Source organism: Musa acuminata, chromosome BXJ2-10, assembly GCF_036884655.1.
Source record: "Musa acuminata AAA Group cultivar baxijiao chromosome BXJ2-10, Cavendish_Baxijiao_AAA, whole genome shotgun sequence".
NCBI lineage: Eukaryota > Viridiplantae > Streptophyta > Magnoliopsida > Zingiberales > Musaceae > Musa > Musa acuminata.
The window spans coordinates 33,668,213-33,684,368 of NC_088347.1; the positions used below are offsets into that span (position 1 = coordinate 33,668,213).

Sequence of the window (16,156 nt, forward strand, 5' to 3'; positions counted from 1 at the left end):
TGCACGTCACGGATGGCGTATCGATGATCGGGGACCCTTGCCCGCCCCGAAACCCTCAAACGATCTCGGAATCGCCATTCTCGGATCTCTCCGATGCCCACGAGGCCGACCGTGCACCGGACACGACAAGCGTGCGCCGAAACCCTCTGAACTTTCTCGAACGAACTCGGAATCACTATTGCGACACCATTCCGGAAAGCTCTCTCGGAGCCCCATGAGACTGTCACGGCAAATTTCGAGGCCCAAAACCATTGCCTCGGAGGTCGACGGGAGAGGTTTTGATCGCTCAGGGCACAAAAAGGAGTGCAACACGAGGACTTCCCAGGGGGTCACCCATCCTAGTACTACTCTTGCCCAAGCACGCTTAACTTCGGAGTTCTGATGGGATCCGGTGCTTTAGTGCTGGTATGATCGCACTCATTTTGTGTGCGTCGTCCCTCGCCTTTGTGCACGTCACGGATGGCGTATCGACCATCGGGGCCAGTCGCGACGTGACGATTGGAAGTCTATGATTCTCCAACATTAAGATTTTAATTCATTCGAAGCACTAATATTAGGCTGCCATGATCCATGATATACAGGAAGATTTTTGTTGATTAAATACTAATAAATATTTAAATAAATAAATAATTTATCTTTAAAAAATCTAAGTTTTTAGTTTTTTTTGTGGAGCACCCTAATTTTGTTTTATTCTTGCAAAACGTCTTTTATTATCTAAAAAATAAGATTATCTTTATTATAATTTATGTACTGTCTTTCGAGAATCACCCTCACAATGATATTATCATTATGTCGACCTTTATTCCGTCACAATAAGGACTCCCAAGATCGTAAACCTCTCACTCCTGCCTTCCTCAATATAGGTATGAATGAGGATAAGCCCGTGGAGGAAGGAAACATGATAATATAATAACCACTACGAAGGATGAGACAAGAAAGATAAAGAGAAAGAGAGAGAGTGTCGAGGGGTTAGTAGCCATAGTGGGTGGGGCTATCTAGGGTGATGGTGAGGGAGCAATGGTGGTGGAAGTTGGTTCAAGAGAGATCATGGAGGGGACTATCATCGCACTAGTTGAGGATGAGAAATCCATTGATCGTTTTGGAGACAATGCAAATGACGATAAATTTTTTCATCACCGTGATGTAGGCGTTACCCTTCTTTTTAAAAGTAGGAAGTATTAAGCATCAGGCCACCATCTATTTCTCCTTTGAGGAGTCGATCCCATCACCTCTAACGATGACGGTGGTAGCCATAACTAAGTGACAACAATCACAAGGGTAATATTTTTTTTTAAAAAAAAATAAGGGACGTACTACCAAAATAAAATAAAAAAAGAGATCCTACAATTCTTAGAAATTTATCCTAAATAAATTATCAGATCGTTGTCGCATCAAATTAGCTTCCTTGCGCATGTTGGTTTGATCATTTTCCATACCGTCGGTGTGCACTACACATTCCCACGATTCGCTCAAAAATGGCCTTTGTCATATCACTGGGAATCAGTCGAAACACACAGCCTCAGATCTTTCCATCTCCTTTTCTATTCTTTTCCAATTAGTTAGCGCAGTGATTTCTATGTCAAAATCATCCATTATCCAAGTATTCCTCTTCGTCTCTCTATCATGCAAATGTCATTCTTATTGCGACATATCAATTATGTCGGGACGGTTGAGAGGACACACAGGATGAATGATGCACTGTCGATGGGTACTTTGTCTTCAGATGATCTCTAACATCATGCATGAGTGCGTCGGTGTAGTTTTTTCCTTTTACTTCAACACATTTCTAATTAGGGATAATAATTTTGTATTGATATAAATTTCAAAAATCAGTAGAATATGAGAAATTATTATTCAATTATCTCTACTCCAAAGCTCGTTTTGGGTCATGAAATCACTCTATTATAGGATCCATATGACTTTTCTTCGTAATGTATTCACATCGTGTGAGGAAAACGACGGGATTGGTGTTTTTATGGGTGGAGATCATATCACATTAAAGTTAGATATGGATGTATAGGAGATAAGACCCAATTTCTTCATAATGAAAAAAAGATAATTCGAGAGAAAAATCGTCCTAATCATTATGTTTTTCTACCAATGAAATTTGGTCATATAAAGATGATAGATGACAGCCATGCAAGACGGGAAAGATTTGCATCGTTCCAAAAGAGATTGAATGAAATATAATAAACATTTGAATACCGATGGCGAGATGAATTCGGATGTTGATTTGCCTATCACACTCATGGTGTAATCGTGTCATGTCATGTAAATAACAAAATTTAGGAGCATAAAACTCTACTTCTTGTTGTTGTTGTTGTTAATGTATATATTTTTTATCTTTATCAAATATTCAAATTGATTAATGTATTGTCGCACAAGTAATCGATCTTAAGTTTAAATTCATGAAATTTTTTGTTCTTTTTTAAAATGTTTAGATTCTTTGATATGGCCACTAGTGGAAGTGAATGAAGGATGCATTTACAAATTAATGTGTATTGATAGCTCAATGCATATGAATCGATGTTTAGGATTATTATTTTTAATTATATCTAGCTTGTATGTTAATGCTACCTCAACATGTTATCATTTTCGAAATATTAATATGAGTTTTTAAAATTTGAAAGTACCTTATGATTTATCTAAAATTATAAGATTGTCAAAATGGTGTAGTGACGAGTCAACATAATTTTTATTTTCTATAAAATAAGATTTATTTATTTATTTTTATAAATTACTTTATATTTATTTATATGATTATATTTTTATTTATTATATATTTCGTCCACAAGAAATTTTTTATAAACTTACATACATTCATTTGTTTATTTTTATTTATTTACTTATTTAATTTAAATATATATATTTATTTTGAAAAAAAATATTAAAAATATTTTTTTTAAAAAAAAATAAATTTATCATAAAAAATATTTAATAAATTTAAAGTATAATTTTACCAAATAAAACTTATATTAATTTATTTATTATTTACTAAATACACAAAGAATTTCACAATTGCGCATTCATTCAAATTCCTTTATTCATTTATCCATTAAAAATACAAATATATTCTCAAACTAAGCCTATATATATATATATATATATATATATATATACACACGCACACAGTAGCTGGTGCTTCTCTCAGTTACTTCGGCAAACTCCATGGATGTGGAAGGCCAAAACTCCAATCACCAGAACCAGGATGCCGCTCCCCTGACGAGCAAAGGCCTGAGGAGGGTCCTCATCGTCCTCAACTGCGTCCTCTTGGCGCTCGGCAACACCGGTGGCCCGCTCCTCCTCCGCCTCTACTTCCGCAGTGGCGGGAAGCGTCAGTGGCTCTCGAGCTGGCTCGTGACCGGCGGATGGCCTATCATCTTCCTTCCTCTCCTCATCACCTACCTCCACCGCCGCCGCCACCAAATCCGACCTGGACACATCCACCGCACCAAGCTCTTCTTCATCACCCCGCGACTCTTCCTCGCTTGCGCCTTCATCGGCGTCTTCACCGGCCTCGACGACTTCCTCTACGCCTACGGGCTGGCTTTCCTCCCCGTCTCCACCTCGGCTCTCCTCCTATCCACCCATCTGGCCTTCACGGCCTTCTTTGCCTTCCTCATAGTGAAGCAGAAGTTCACCCCGTACTCGATCAACTCGGTGGCATTGCTGACGGTCGGGGCGGCGATCTTGGGACTCCACGTAAGCTCCGACAGGCCGGACAACGTGACCAAGAGTGAGTACTACATGGGGTTCATCCTGACGCTGGGGTCGGCGGCGCTGTATGCGCTGATCCTGCCGCTGGTGCAGCTGATGTACGCCAAATCGAAGCAGGCGATCACCTACACGCTGGTGATGGAGATGCAGTTGGTGATGGGGTGCTTTGCGACGGCTTTCTGCACCGTTGGGATGCTGGTGAGCAAGGACTTCCAGGTGACCTTCTTTCACGACTGCCTGGTCGATTCCTCCGACCGAGTCTTTTCTCATGATTGATTCTGCGAGACGATATGATTTAGAGAGAAGCTGATGACGAATGCAATCACTCTGCAACTTCTCCCCTGTTTACTACTTATTAGCGATCGACCTATTTAGATCCATTTCGCTTGCTTTTCGTATGAGAAAGTACCGGCAATCTTTGTGTTGTGATTTCATCATCTTATTGAGTTGAACATGTCGCAGGCGATTCCACGTGAAGCAAGGCACTCCGAACGGGGGGAGTCTAGATACTACGCGATACTTGTTTGGAGCGCCGTCTTCTGGCAGTTCTTCTTCTTGGGCACAGTGGGTATCATCTTCTGCGTGAACACGCTGCTGGCCGCCATCCTCATCGCCGTGTTCATCCCGGTGACCGGGGTGTTGGGTGTCGTCTTCTTCGAGGAAAGCTTCAGCAGCGAGAAGGGCGTCGCTCTCGTCCTCGCACTCTGGGGTTTGGCCTCCTACTGCTACGGAGAGTACAGGCACGAAAATGATAAGAAAGACAAAGCAACACCCAGTAATCAGCTTGCTTGAACTGCTGTACTTTTGTGAGCAAAGAGATATATTAATGGCTTGCTACCTATCGATTAAAGATTGATGATGGTGTGGATGTGAAATTGGATAGACGATAAGAACTTGTCCATGAAACCTTGGAGAGTTTCGCATGTGCTTTTGGATTCATATTAGCAATTACATGAGAATCAACTCTTTTGGGGAACACTTGCAAAGGAATCAGCAGCCAAAAGGCTACTTGGGGAACAGTCACCTGAATCATTCTGTCTTGCTTTCCTTCCAACATCTGAAGCATCCTTGCGCATGCTGGTTCGATCATTTTCCATACTATCGGTGTGCACTACACATTCCCACGATTCGCTCTAAAATGGCCTTTCTCATATCACTGGGAATCAGTGGATGTTAAAGGTGATTTTGGCCAAACCTTATGAAACTATATCGAAAATGTTGGGACAATGCTTGCCTCCGACGTTTAAGTTCAAGAAAAGGTAACTTGTTAGAGAGAGCCAGAAGAGGAGGCCGCCGCCACCGAGGACGATCGCGTCTTTTGTCTCCCATTACCCAAGCGACCTTTATTTATGCTCAAATGCTTGGCCCCGAGCAGCTATTTCTCTATATATCCAGACATGAGCCTTTGGAAAGAATACCTTTTGCTTACATCACGCGCCCATTCTAATCTTCGTCCCAGCATTTACTACTGTTCAAAAGAGAGACATCAAAAATGTTTCGCTGCTATAGTCAATCGACGCCTAACATGCAATGATTATCCGTTGACAATTCCTTGGAACATCAAATACTCGATGGAGACGATAGCTTGTAGAGAGAGAGAGATAATTAGAATTATGTGAGGATTGAGGCTTCATAATATACATTAGAATGGTGCAAAAGAAAATAGACAGAACTATCAATTTTGTTTTTCTTAAATAATGTTCTTTATTGTTTTATTATTTTGTAAGTATTCTTCCTCCTTTTGATACCTTTCCCTGCTCTCATCTCCACCCCATCCTGTGGCGGTGCCACCCACCCTTGGTTGCCTCCTCCATCGACCCTTTCCTTCCTCTTTAGAGATAATGAGATTTCATGGTGAGAGCATAGGATAAAGACGGTAGAAAGTGGGTGGCATCACCTTGCGATGAGATGGAGACAACTCAGGAAAAAGGATAGGACATTTACCGACACTATATAGAAGAAAAAAAAATGAAAAAGGAACTTTTTTAGATAAATCGGCCATTAGGATTTAATAAAGTTTAGTCTATCTATCTAAATCAAACTAAAAATTTAATTACTCAAATTTGACTCCCATATCTGTTGTCTACTCCAATCCTAAAGAGTAGCGAAAATTCTTGTACCATAAGGTGCTCTTTCTCCTCTTAGATGCTTTTGTTATTGCTGCTACTTTTCTTCGTCCAACTCAATGGCAAACCTAATCAATCAACACTGCTAAGCACACACTGTCACCCTCAAGGCACAACAGACAAACACATCCAAAACAAGGCGACTTATTGGGGATGTTGGATTGGTTGGTAGCCTTCATCGAGAAAGGAAAAAGTTGTAACCTTATCCATTCGTCAGATCAGCCAGCCTTTATATTATGTATCGTTGATGGATGCTTTTTCTTCATTTTATCTAATCCTTTAACTTTATTTTTTTCTAATATATAAAATATATATATATATATATTTTTATCTTTACACTATGTTATAGTATTTTAAATAATACCCAAAAAATAGTAGTAAAAAACATTATAACACAATGTGTTTGTTTAAATTATGTAAAAATATTAAAACATAAAAATGAGAGAAAAAAAAAATAGGGTGAGTTGTTGGTATCGTTAGATTGACAGTTGGATAGGAGAGAGAAGATAAGAGGAGAGAAAATATACGAGTATTTTTTTAATGTCAAAAATGAAAAAGAAATATATTTTTTGAAAAAAAAATAAAAAAAAATGGCTCATGATTTTTATATTGATATAAAATTCAGTAGAATAGGACAAATTATGATTCAATTATCTCTGCTCCAAAGCTCATGAAACTACTCTACGAAGTCTATTATAGAATCCATAGAAGTCTTCTCTATAATGCATTCAAATCATGTGAGGAAAACGAGAGATTGGTTTATGTGGACGGAGATCAACAAATTAAGAGAAAAATAATTTTCATCATTATCAATGAAATTTATTCCGAAAGAGAGAGATGACAGCTATACAAGACCGGAAGATTTGCACTGTTTCGAAAGAGCTTGACCGGTAGAAAACATATGCCCGTTTGAATTAAAGATTGTTTAACACACACAACCACACAAATACCAATTATAGGCGAGTGTCGTCGAAAGCGACACAGAGAGAATTATTCACTTTTCACTTGCCAATCATAGCTCATGTTATATAAGGCAACTCTTCCATCTTGGGCTTGTCATGGACTTGCATGCTTCAGTAAATCTGTGCCGTGTCATGTAAATATCACAATTTAGCAGCATAAAACTCTCTTTGGTGGTGTTGTTCGTGTCTGAGTTCTTTGATACGGCCACTAGTGGAGGTGATATTGAAGTCTCTCTTCTATATATATATAAATCTTAGCACTAGCTGGAGCTTCTCTCAGTTCCCATAGCAAACGCCATGGAGGTGGAAGGCCAAAACTCCAATCACCAGAACCAGGATGCCGCTCCCCAGATGAGCAAAGGCCTGAGGAGGGCCCTCATCGTCCTCAACTGCGTCCTCATGGCGCTCGGAAACACCGGCAGCCCGCTCCTCCTCCGCCTCTACTTCCGTAGCGGCGGAAAGCGTCAGTGGCTCTCGAGCTGGCTCGAGACCGCTGGATGGCCCTTCATCTTCGTCCCCCTCCTCATCACCTACCTCCACCGTCGCCGCCGCTGCCAACTCCGCCCCGGCCACTACCACCCCACCAAGCTCTTCTTCATCACCCCGCGACTCTTCCTCGCTTGCGCCTTCATCGGCCTCATCACCGGCTTCGACGACTTCCTCTACGCCTACGGGCTGTCTTTCCTCCCCGTCTCCACCTCGTCTCTCCTCGTATCCACCCAGCTGGCCTTCACGGCCTTCTTCGCCTTCCTCATAGTGAAGCAGAAGTTCACCCCGTACTCGATCAACTCGGTGGCGTTGCTGACGGTCGGGGCAGTGGTCCTAGGACTCCACGTGAGCTCCGACCGGCCCGACAACGTGACGAGGGGCGAGTACCACTTGGGGTTCATCCTGACGCTGGGGGCAGCAGCTCTGTATGGGCTGATCCTGCCGCTGGTGGAGCTGATGTACTCCAAATCGAAGCAGGCGATCACCTACACCCTGGTGATGGAGATGCAGTTGGTGATGGGGTTCTTCGCGACCGCTTTCTGCACCGTGGGGATGCTGGTGAACAAGGACTTCCAGGTGACCTTGTTTCTCTGCCTTGGGTTTCACGACCGCCGAGTCGATTCCTCCGACCGAGTCTTGTCGCATGTTTGATTCTGCGAGACGATATGATTAGGGAGAAGCTGATGACGAAAGCCATCACTCTGCAAATTCTCCCCTGTTTACTCTACTCATCGGATCACTCTGCACTTTGTCACGGTGGAAAACTCCATCAACCATTGTCTCCTACCACTAAGCTCTTGATTACTCATAAAGCATAATTTATTCGTCACTATATTCATTACTCATCATCGATTGACCTATTTAGATCCATTTCATTGCTTTTCATATTAGAAAGTACAGGCAATCTTGCTGTTGTGATATCACCATCTCATTGAGTCGATCATGTTGCAGGCGATTCCACGTGAGGCAAGGCACTTCGAGCTGGGGGAGTTTAGATACTACGTGGTACTTGTTTGGAACGCCGTCTTCTGGCAATTCTTCTTCCTGGGCACAGTGGGCATCATCTTCTGCGTCAACACGCTGCTCGCCGGCATCCTCATCGCCTTGTTCATCCCGGTGACCGAGGTGTTGGGTGTCGTTTTCTTCAAGGAAAACTTCAGCAGCGAGAAGGGCGTCGCTCTCGTCCTCTCACTCTGGGGATTGGCCTCCTACTCCTACGGAGAGTACAGGCAAGAAAAGGATAAGAAAGACAAAGCAGCTCCCAGTAATCAGGTTGCTTGAACTGCTGTACTTGTGTGATAGAAGGGAAATATTAATGGCTTGCTACATATTGATCAAAGATTGATGATGATGTCGATATGAATTTGGATAGAGGATAAGCATGTGCCTTTGGAATCATATTAGCAATTGCATGGGAATCACCTCGTTTGGGGAACACTTGCAAAGGAATCAGCAGCAAACAGGCTACTTGAGCATGCAATTAAGCAGCATCTCACAGTCACCTGAATCATTCTGTCTTGCTTTCCTTCCAACATGCGAAGCTGATGATGCTTCTGTAATGTCCTCAGGCGTCGTCATCATCATCATAACTAGAATAATTCCTAGTGCTTTGTTTAGGCGCAAAGCAAACTTGAATCTTTAGAAAACATATGCGTTTGAATGCTGCCAAAAGCATGAGATTATGCTGATCCATTTTGCCGGCCATTAGATTCTTCAAATTGGCCAAAACACTACTTGCATGATGCTGTTTAATTAGTTTTCTTCGTACTGTCGAACACTCTATTGATTCAGCAAATATAAGGACAAAAGTAATTGAGAAATGGAGCTGAATTTGCTATTGAGATAGCGAGATCTTAAACTCATTAGAAGAAAGATAGCGAGATCGAGTATTTTGATTTTTTTCATATTTTCCACCGCTGATTGAGGAGTGGATGCACTCTCTCCCCTGCCATAGTAACCAACGAGGAAGTCACTCTCAATTACTGGATCATAGCAACTAAAAGACATGTACATTAGGCGACGTTGTTACCTATATTCTTGCCATGTGCGTGGAAACATATCAATTGTTGACCACTGTTTTTTGTTTGACGTGAAAAGCCGACATTATGTTGTTGTTATTATTATTATTTTTTTTCATTTAGTGTCTCCAATTTCTTATCATATTTGCAATATTGCTCTATGTCGTGAGGTCTCCTCAGATTTTCGAGCACATTATCGTTTGTTACTATTATCATGTAAACCTCCTTTTATATATCATTATTATCATGATTGATTTTCGCTCTTATCATAGGGAGAGTTGATACTGACGATGACAACACGATGAAAACGATTAAGCAGTAACGAGAGGTATTATAAGCATTACAAAAAATAAAGAGCATCAAATGAAAAAGGTAAAAATTTAAGGTATATTTTAGAAGAAAAAAAACTCAAAAGGATAACCATTTCAGAAAAATTAATAATAATAAATAATGTAAAAAAGAGTATCAATCTTCTTAATTAATTGCAAAGAGGCCTTTTCAATTGCCCATATTTCAACAGACCACTTGCCCCCGGTTGACATTTCACCACCAATTCGTATCGATGATCACTGCATGGCCCATCTTAAATTAACATGATAAGCAATGATTGAAACCAATTACCAATTGCCATGTAACGATTGGAAGTCTATGATTCTCCAACACGAAGAAGATTATAATTAATTCGAAACGCTAATATTTATTGGCTACATATTAACAAAGATTTAAATACATCATCACATCGTATTGGCTTTCCTACTTATGTTGATTTGACCATCTTCTATACAATCGGTGCCCACTACGCATTCCCACGATTCGCTCTTAGTGGAAATGCACACGAAGCCTCAAATCTCTCCATTCCTTCCTTCCTTCTTCTTATTAGATTTCTTGCTAGCTTTCTCATCAGTGATACATGATTGGAATAGCACTGACCCCCTCGTCGGTATCATGTTGTCGATGTTATAGATCATATACCTCACTCACTTGATATTTCGATCAAAGAGATTGAATGAAATATCGATTAAATGGAGTTAACATGTTGGTCGAATGAAGATGATATGAGATGAATCGAAACCTGAGCATTAATCAAAATTTAAATTTAGCTTACTAAAAATTATATACAACTTCCGCACGATGCGCGCGTGGAAAGTGGTCCGACCGGACCAGAAACCGAGCTGGACCGGATCCAAACCGGGCCTACAAAACATCCCGAGTTAGGTCCGGTCTGCGAAGCTCGAACATGGCGACCGGCTGCCTCTTCGCAGCCCTAGTTCGGGGATCGCGCCCGAGAAGCCTAAGAATCTCCCATCTCCGGGCCTCACCGATCGCATTTCTTGAAAGCCCTAGGTCCTTCTCTTCGGCACTGCCGAAAAGCGATGGCTTCTCCGTCGAAGAGGAACCCGCCGACCCCGAGGACGATCTCCGGAGCCGCGTCTTTCGGCTCCGATTACCTAAGCGGAGCGCGACTGCCGCCCTAGACAGATGGGTCGGGGAGGGCCGCGCGGTGTCGGCGTCGGACCTCCGCCAGATAGCCAAGGACCTGAGGCGATCGCAGCGCTACAAGCACGCCCTCGAGGTACATTCCTTGTCCACTTTCTCCTGTTTCTATTAGTTCTCTTTATCTTTTGCTGATTGAATAAGGATGTGGCGTCTGGGAAAAGAAAAGTTGGGACTTTTAAGATCACAGAAGACATACTTTTAAGGAAATAACCTAAAATCCAAGAAGTCTTGTCTGACAGAATTTTGTGGATGTATTCTTGTTTAATCTATTCTAAGATTAAACTGAATGGGAGCAGTCCTAATAGCACCTCCGTTCCTATCGATCTGAGAACTTGATTGATTCATGACCTTCCTGTCAATACGATATTACAATTGAGCTTCATGATGCATATGCATATGTACTATGTTTCCTCATTCTTCTCGTATCTGTTATTGCACTTGCAGATATCAGAGTGGATGAAAACACATCGAGAATCTGAGTTATCAGATCACGACTATGCAATGCGCATAGAATTGATCACCAAAGTTTTTGGTGTCAATGCTGCTGAAGATTTTTTTGAACGGCTGCCCTCGAGTGCAAAATCATGCGAAGCAGACACTGCCCTCCTCCATTCATATGCTGCAGCAAAATTGACAGAGAAGGCCGAGAAGCTATTCGAAAGGATCAAGGAATTAAGTCTCTCTTCAAGTGCATTGGTATATAATGAAATGATGACTTTGTATATCTCAGTTGGGCAGCTCGATAAGGTTCCCCCGATTGTTGAAGAACTAAAGAGGCGAAGAGTCACACCTGATCTGTTCACATATAACCTCTGGATAAGTTCTTATGCTGCAATTCTGGACATTAATGCTGTAAGAAATATTCTTGATGAGATGGCCCAGGAACCAAACTCTGACAAACATTGGATTACATACATGAGACTGGCCGATATCTATCTCACTGCTGGTCGACTCGTCGATTCAGATTTTTCTCTTGCTGAAACCGACAAAAAGATTAGCCAGCAACAGTGGATAACTTATGATTTCCTTATCATCTTACATGCTGGTCTGGGTAACAGTCAAATGCTAAATGAAATATGGAAATCCATGAGGATGACCTCACAGAAAATGACTAGCAGAAATTATATATGCATTATTTCTTCCTATCTCATGCTTGAACGGTTGAAGGAAGCTGGAGAAGTTATCGACGAGTGGAGGAAATCTAAGGCTGAAGAATTTGATATCTCTGATTGCAATAGGCTATTTGAGGCACTAAAAAAGGCTGGCTTGGCCGACGCAGCAGAGAAGTTCCGTGAGCTAATTCTCCAGAAAGATTGTGTGACTTACTAGTTGCTTTTGTGTTAACCGAATGTTCAGTAAACTAGACCAATATGGTTTTGTCAGAACTGTGTTTGTCTGGGAAACTGGAAGAGGGAACTACACAAGTTTACACTTCCATTGTTGTTTTTGTGCCTTAAGGAATAATAAGAGGTCAAATGTAATATAACTTTACCAAGTGACCTTGTTTTCAGTGAAATTTGCTTCTCTACCGTCATTACTGGATATATAGTAAGATTAATAAGCATAATTTGTTTGCTTGTTTATTCACATGGACTTCCCCTAGCATATTGTCTGTATCTCGATGAATGTACTATAAGTGTGCAAACATTTTCTCTAGTATTCTGATATGCAGCAGATACTTTGAACCATCAGAATGTGAGTGTCACGTCTACCTAAAGTGGTATTATGTTTGGCGACAGTTGGTGAACACTAGAGAAGCTGAGTATACCTTTAGGACGTGGGAAGCAGAGTGCAGAAATCACGAAGGATTTCCAATGTTCCTCTACGAGCTTTTAAGGTGACTGGATGGATAAGTAAAGCTGAGTTATTGCATCTTCGTATTTTGGCAAAGGGTGCCTATCCAAACTACAAACAAAACACGAGATTTTGATGGGGGATTGGTGACGGATGTTTGTAAACGGAGGCCTCTGTCTGCGATCTTGATGTCCATTGCGGGGTACTTTGAAGAAGAGCACGAGCACGGCGGTGCTAAATCAATGTCAGCACAGTCGATGATGATTTCCTTTCTCAGAAACAACATTTATTGTAGCTCAGAATGTTTAATTGGAAAAGGTACATTTCAATGTTGGACATGCAAATAACATTTTCTCTTCATTTAGCACAATTAATTCTATATTATAAACAATCAGATATGTTCTACATATGTCATTTGAGAACTAAGCTGCCCTCGTCTTTACAGTAATATTACAATGTCTTAAGGCTCGAAGTACGGAATCCAGCACCCAAGTCAGCGAGGAGGATAGCACTTCGATGAAGAAGAAGAGATAAACCAGATTAGTCCAGAAGCAAACTCTTCCGTGATCCCTTTCTTCATCTTCTGGAGATCTTAGACCAGAAATATACAACAAAGAAACAGAAAAGCGTGAACAGTATCACATGGACAAGATGGTTCGAACCCTTCTGTATGATGCTCTTGTTCATCCTTCTCATATTGTTCTTCACCCCAGCCTGTGCTTTAATAAGGGTCATTTGCTGTCGGACAACCAGAGCTCCATCAGAAAGCACGCAGATTTATATAGTCAAAACCATAAAGATGCAAAAACACAAGAATGAACATTCAGTGTAGCATGATTACAAAATAAATATGAATGATGATAATGCACGTATGGCATCATGAGCCCCAGGAACATGTGATGCTAATGCATCAAGAAACTTCCATTAAGTACTCGGGAAATGACAAATAACAGAACATGTCCAGGTAAGTGAAAAAAATACATGCAGCTAGTACCTCCTGCAATCTTCATATAAAAAATAAACAATTTATGCTAGTTGGATCCTATAAATTGGGGACTGGCCCAGAGTCCTGTACTATTCTTGAGACAAGGTATCCCCTGCTGGGAAAAGATATATTTTTGTCTCTCTAAGTTCAGGAACCTCAGACAATATTTATTAGAACATGCTTTTCCCTGAATTCCAATAAAAGTTGCATTTGAAGATCTCATAGGAAAAAATGATAATTTAGATACAATAAAATGGATAGAATGTGTAGAAGATATAGCATATATTATCTGAATTTTGCATTCAACAAGAGATTAGAAAGCAAAAGTTATTTTGATACGAGGTTAATAAAGAACTCAACAAAGGTTGAGGTCTCACTTACCTGATATTAATCACGGAAAACAGGTTATCTGTGTTCATCAATATTAATTACAAGCAATAAAGAGGTACAAACTGCTGCTGCATGGTAATGGCTCAAAGGTATAATACAAATACATGGATTCAGAATTATGATAAAGTAATACAGAAACAATCCAAATCCTCAACAATTTTCTACGCAAAACAGGTGTTCTTGCAGAAGATACGTAAAGGCAAGGATTGATATTTCCCAGTAGAAGCATGAGAAATTTTAGATAATATATCAAATAACTCTAATAAAATAACCTTGAAGATAACCTATGATGCAATGAATTCATGGATATTAGATTTTTCAATATGTACCAACATGGAAAGGCGCATCTCAAACATATTAACAATTCGTACAGGTAAACTAGCTCAGTCAAGTAACTTTAAAATAAATACAAGGCAATCAACTTTTAACTATTTCCGCTAGCCACTTAGTCACATGCCTTGTCATATTGCTTTGTTACAAAATTCTGATAAGTCCAAGAAAACCTACAAGTCCAGAAGAATGCTGTATAAGGTAAACTAGTGCACAACATTCAGCTATTAACCATCACAAACAAAGGCAACTTAAAAAATAAGCAACAGGTTCAGGTCTTCGGTTTATAACCATTTCCACCAAAAGGAATCAAAGCTGTGAAATGATGGAAAACATTACCAATTGGGTTATGAAGTCATTCTGAAACTTTGCTTCTGTCTCTATCTCCTGAGCTACCTGTAGCATGGAATAGAAAGAGATACCCCAGTCACACAACAAGAAACGGAATCCCCCATATTTCATTGGAAGTAATACAACTAACTAGTGGAACAACATGATGATTTCCCCTAATAAATCTGATCACTTGAAGCTTTCATGCCCTAGAATGAGGAAACATTTTTCCCTAGAAATTACACAAAAACTATTAGCAACTTATTTTACAACAGGACAAACTCCTGAAGGTATTCATGCATTTTAAGTTGACAACAGATTATTTTTTTGCTTTCTTGTTATTCAATCAAAAAGACAACAGATTATTCTGACATGCAACCTGTTGGTGTCTTCAAAGCCATCAAGATCACCATCAACCTACCATACAAGACGCTGGGAGCCTCTTTAAGACATATAGAGGCATCTCCTCACCAAATGCTTTACCAAAATTTATGAGGGAATGTTCATAAAGAAAAACAAAACAACAGTAGTAAAAAAAAAAAAGCTCCCGAATAAGAAACATATTTGTAGTTGCACCAAAAATGATTAGACGACCAGTCAGCGCATGCCAGATAAGCTTACCACAAAAAAATAAAATATTGTTTAATGCATCAAGATTATAATGAAAGTTCTGCTAATTCTAAATTCTCTCAGTATTCAGTTGTTCAAGGGCTAAATCACGAAAGCAAATTGTCTCTCTTAGATATCGAGAAATACAAGGAGCTGTGTCTTTTCTTTGCTTAACCTAACCAAGGAAACCCTAACCTATATTTTCACGATATTTTTTTTCTCTGCGGAAGTTCTAAAACAAAGATGAATCACAAGTATAAAACAGCAATTTAATTACACATATACTCAAAGAAAGCCAGGAGAGCCAAAAGAATTACGCCTTTCAATTGCCGGATCTTCCGATGAAGCCCATCGATCTCCTCGTCCAAATCCGCATGCATCGGGTCGATACGCAACTGGATCTCGTCCGAGGATGCCGCAGGCCTCGAAATAAGGCCTTCTCTGAGATAAAAACACCAAGAACCAAAATTTTCTTGAAAAAAAACCAAAATTAACAACGACGAGGACAAAAAGAAACGATCTTATGGGGGCAAAAGCCACGAAGGGAATCAGAAAGACAAGAATTACGTCATTGGACTACCTCGATCGATTGGGGCCGGCGCCATAGAGGGGATTGGCCATGGGAATCGGAGAGAAGCCCCTGGATGCCTCTACGGGAGGAACGACAGCAAACGCGGACCCAAAAGCGAGTCGGAAATTTATGGAACGAGACAAACGGACCGTGCGGTTCGATTTGTTACGGTCTAAGAGCCAGATAACGAGCTGGTTTAATCGGTCCGGTTGACCAATTAAGTGGGATGGTCTGACGTACAACCAATGGGCCCTAACTAAATAATGGTTAAAACTTTTACGGAGTTTTAGAAATGTATCCTTTCGAAGTTGGTTGGTTTCATATTTGCACCAACTAAT

At 40.6% G+C, this 16,156-nt stretch overlaps 4 protein-coding genes and 1 non-coding gene across 6 annotated transcripts; 3 read left to right on the forward strand and 2 right to left on the reverse strand.

The window, feature by feature from the left end:
• Positions 1 to 300: 300 nt before the first annotated feature.
• On the reverse strand, positions 301 to 419 carry LOC135626061 (5S ribosomal RNA). The gene has a single exon (XR_010492235.1). It is a non-coding gene; the product is annotated as a 5S ribosomal RNA (ribosomal RNA).
• A 2,718-nt stretch (positions 420 to 3,137) lies between these two features.
• LOC103969155 (purine permease 3) lies at positions 3,138 to 4,695 on the forward strand. Its single transcript, XM_065129916.1, has 2 exons — positions 3,138 to 3,933; positions 4,180 to 4,695. The coding sequence occupies exons 1-2, from the start codon at positions 3,169 to 3,171 to the stop codon at positions 4,507 to 4,509; spliced, it is 1,095 nt and encodes a 364-aa protein (XP_064985988.1). The 5' UTR covers positions 3,138 to 3,168; the 3' UTR covers positions 4,510 to 4,695.
• A 2,313-nt stretch (positions 4,696 to 7,008) lies between these two features.
• LOC103969157 (purine permease 3) lies at positions 7,009 to 8,692 on the forward strand. Its single transcript, XM_009382611.3, has 2 exons — positions 7,009 to 7,870; positions 8,246 to 8,692. The coding sequence occupies exons 1-2, from the start codon at positions 7,103 to 7,105 to the stop codon at positions 8,573 to 8,575; spliced, it is 1,098 nt and encodes a 365-aa protein (XP_009380886.2). The 5' UTR covers positions 7,009 to 7,102; the 3' UTR covers positions 8,576 to 8,692.
• A 1,856-nt stretch (positions 8,693 to 10,548) lies between these two features.
• Positions 10,549 to 12,351, forward strand: LOC103969158 (pentatricopeptide repeat-containing protein At5g09450, mitochondrial). Its single transcript, XM_009382612.3, has 2 exons — positions 10,549 to 10,885; positions 11,254 to 12,351. The coding sequence occupies exons 1-2, from the start codon at positions 10,550 to 10,552 to the stop codon at positions 12,136 to 12,138; spliced, it is 1,221 nt and encodes a 406-aa protein (XP_009380887.2). The 5' UTR covers position 10,549; the 3' UTR covers positions 12,139 to 12,351.
• A 612-nt stretch (positions 12,352 to 12,963) lies between these two features.
• Positions 12,964 to 15,969, reverse strand: LOC103969159 (bet1-like protein At4g14600). 2 transcript variants are annotated; one of them, XM_009382613.3, is made up of 4 exons: positions 15,828 to 15,969; positions 15,565 to 15,688; positions 14,648 to 14,704; positions 12,964 to 13,341 (listed from the first exon to the last, which is right to left on the reverse strand). In XM_009382613.3, the coding sequence occupies exons 1-4, from the start codon at positions 15,866 to 15,868 to the stop codon at positions 13,180 to 13,182; spliced, it is 384 nt and encodes a 127-aa protein (XP_009380888.1). In that variant the 5' UTR covers positions 15,869 to 15,969; the 3' UTR covers positions 12,964 to 13,179. The 2 variants fall into 2 exon arrangements, with proteins under 2 accessions (XP_009380888.1, XP_009380890.1); XM_009382615.3 differs by having other exon boundaries at positions 15,565 to 15,683; positions 15,828 to 15,964.
• Positions 15,970 to 16,156: the final 187 nt, after the last annotated feature.

Coding starts and splice junctions, on each gene's coding strand:
- LOC103969159 (XM_009382613.3), bottom strand. CDS start 15,868: ATGGCCAATCCCCTCTATGGCGCCGGCCCCAATCGATCGAG. Junction 15,689..15,827: donor GCCGGCCCCAATCGATCGAG/GTAGTCCAATGA, acceptor TTTTTATCTCAG/AGAAGGCCTTATTTCGAGGC. Junction 14,705..15,564: donor AGATCCGGCAATTGAAAGGC/GTAATTCTTTTG, acceptor TCCATGCTACAG/GTAGCTCAGGAGATAGAGAC.
- LOC103969157 (XM_009382611.3), top strand. CDS start 7,103: ATGGAGGTGGAAGGCCAAAACTCCAATCACCAGAACCAGGATGCCGCT. Junction 7,871..8,245: donor TGGTGAACAAGGACTTCCAG/GTGACCTTGTTT, acceptor ATCATGTTGCAG/GCGATTCCACGTGAGGCAAG.
- LOC103969155 (XM_065129916.1), top strand. CDS start 3,169: ATGGATGTGGAAGGCCAAAACTCCAATCACCAGAACCAGGATGCCGCT. Junction 3,934..4,179: donor TGGTGAGCAAGGACTTCCAG/GTGACCTTCTTT, acceptor AACATGTCGCAG/GCGATTCCACGTGAAGCAAG.
- LOC103969158 (XM_009382612.3), top strand. CDS start 10,550: ATGGCGACCGGCTGCCTCTTCGCAGCCCTAGTTCGGGGATCGCGCCCG. Junction 10,886..11,253: donor GCTACAAGCACGCCCTCGAG/GTACATTCCTTG, acceptor TTGCACTTGCAG/ATATCAGAGTGGATGAAAAC.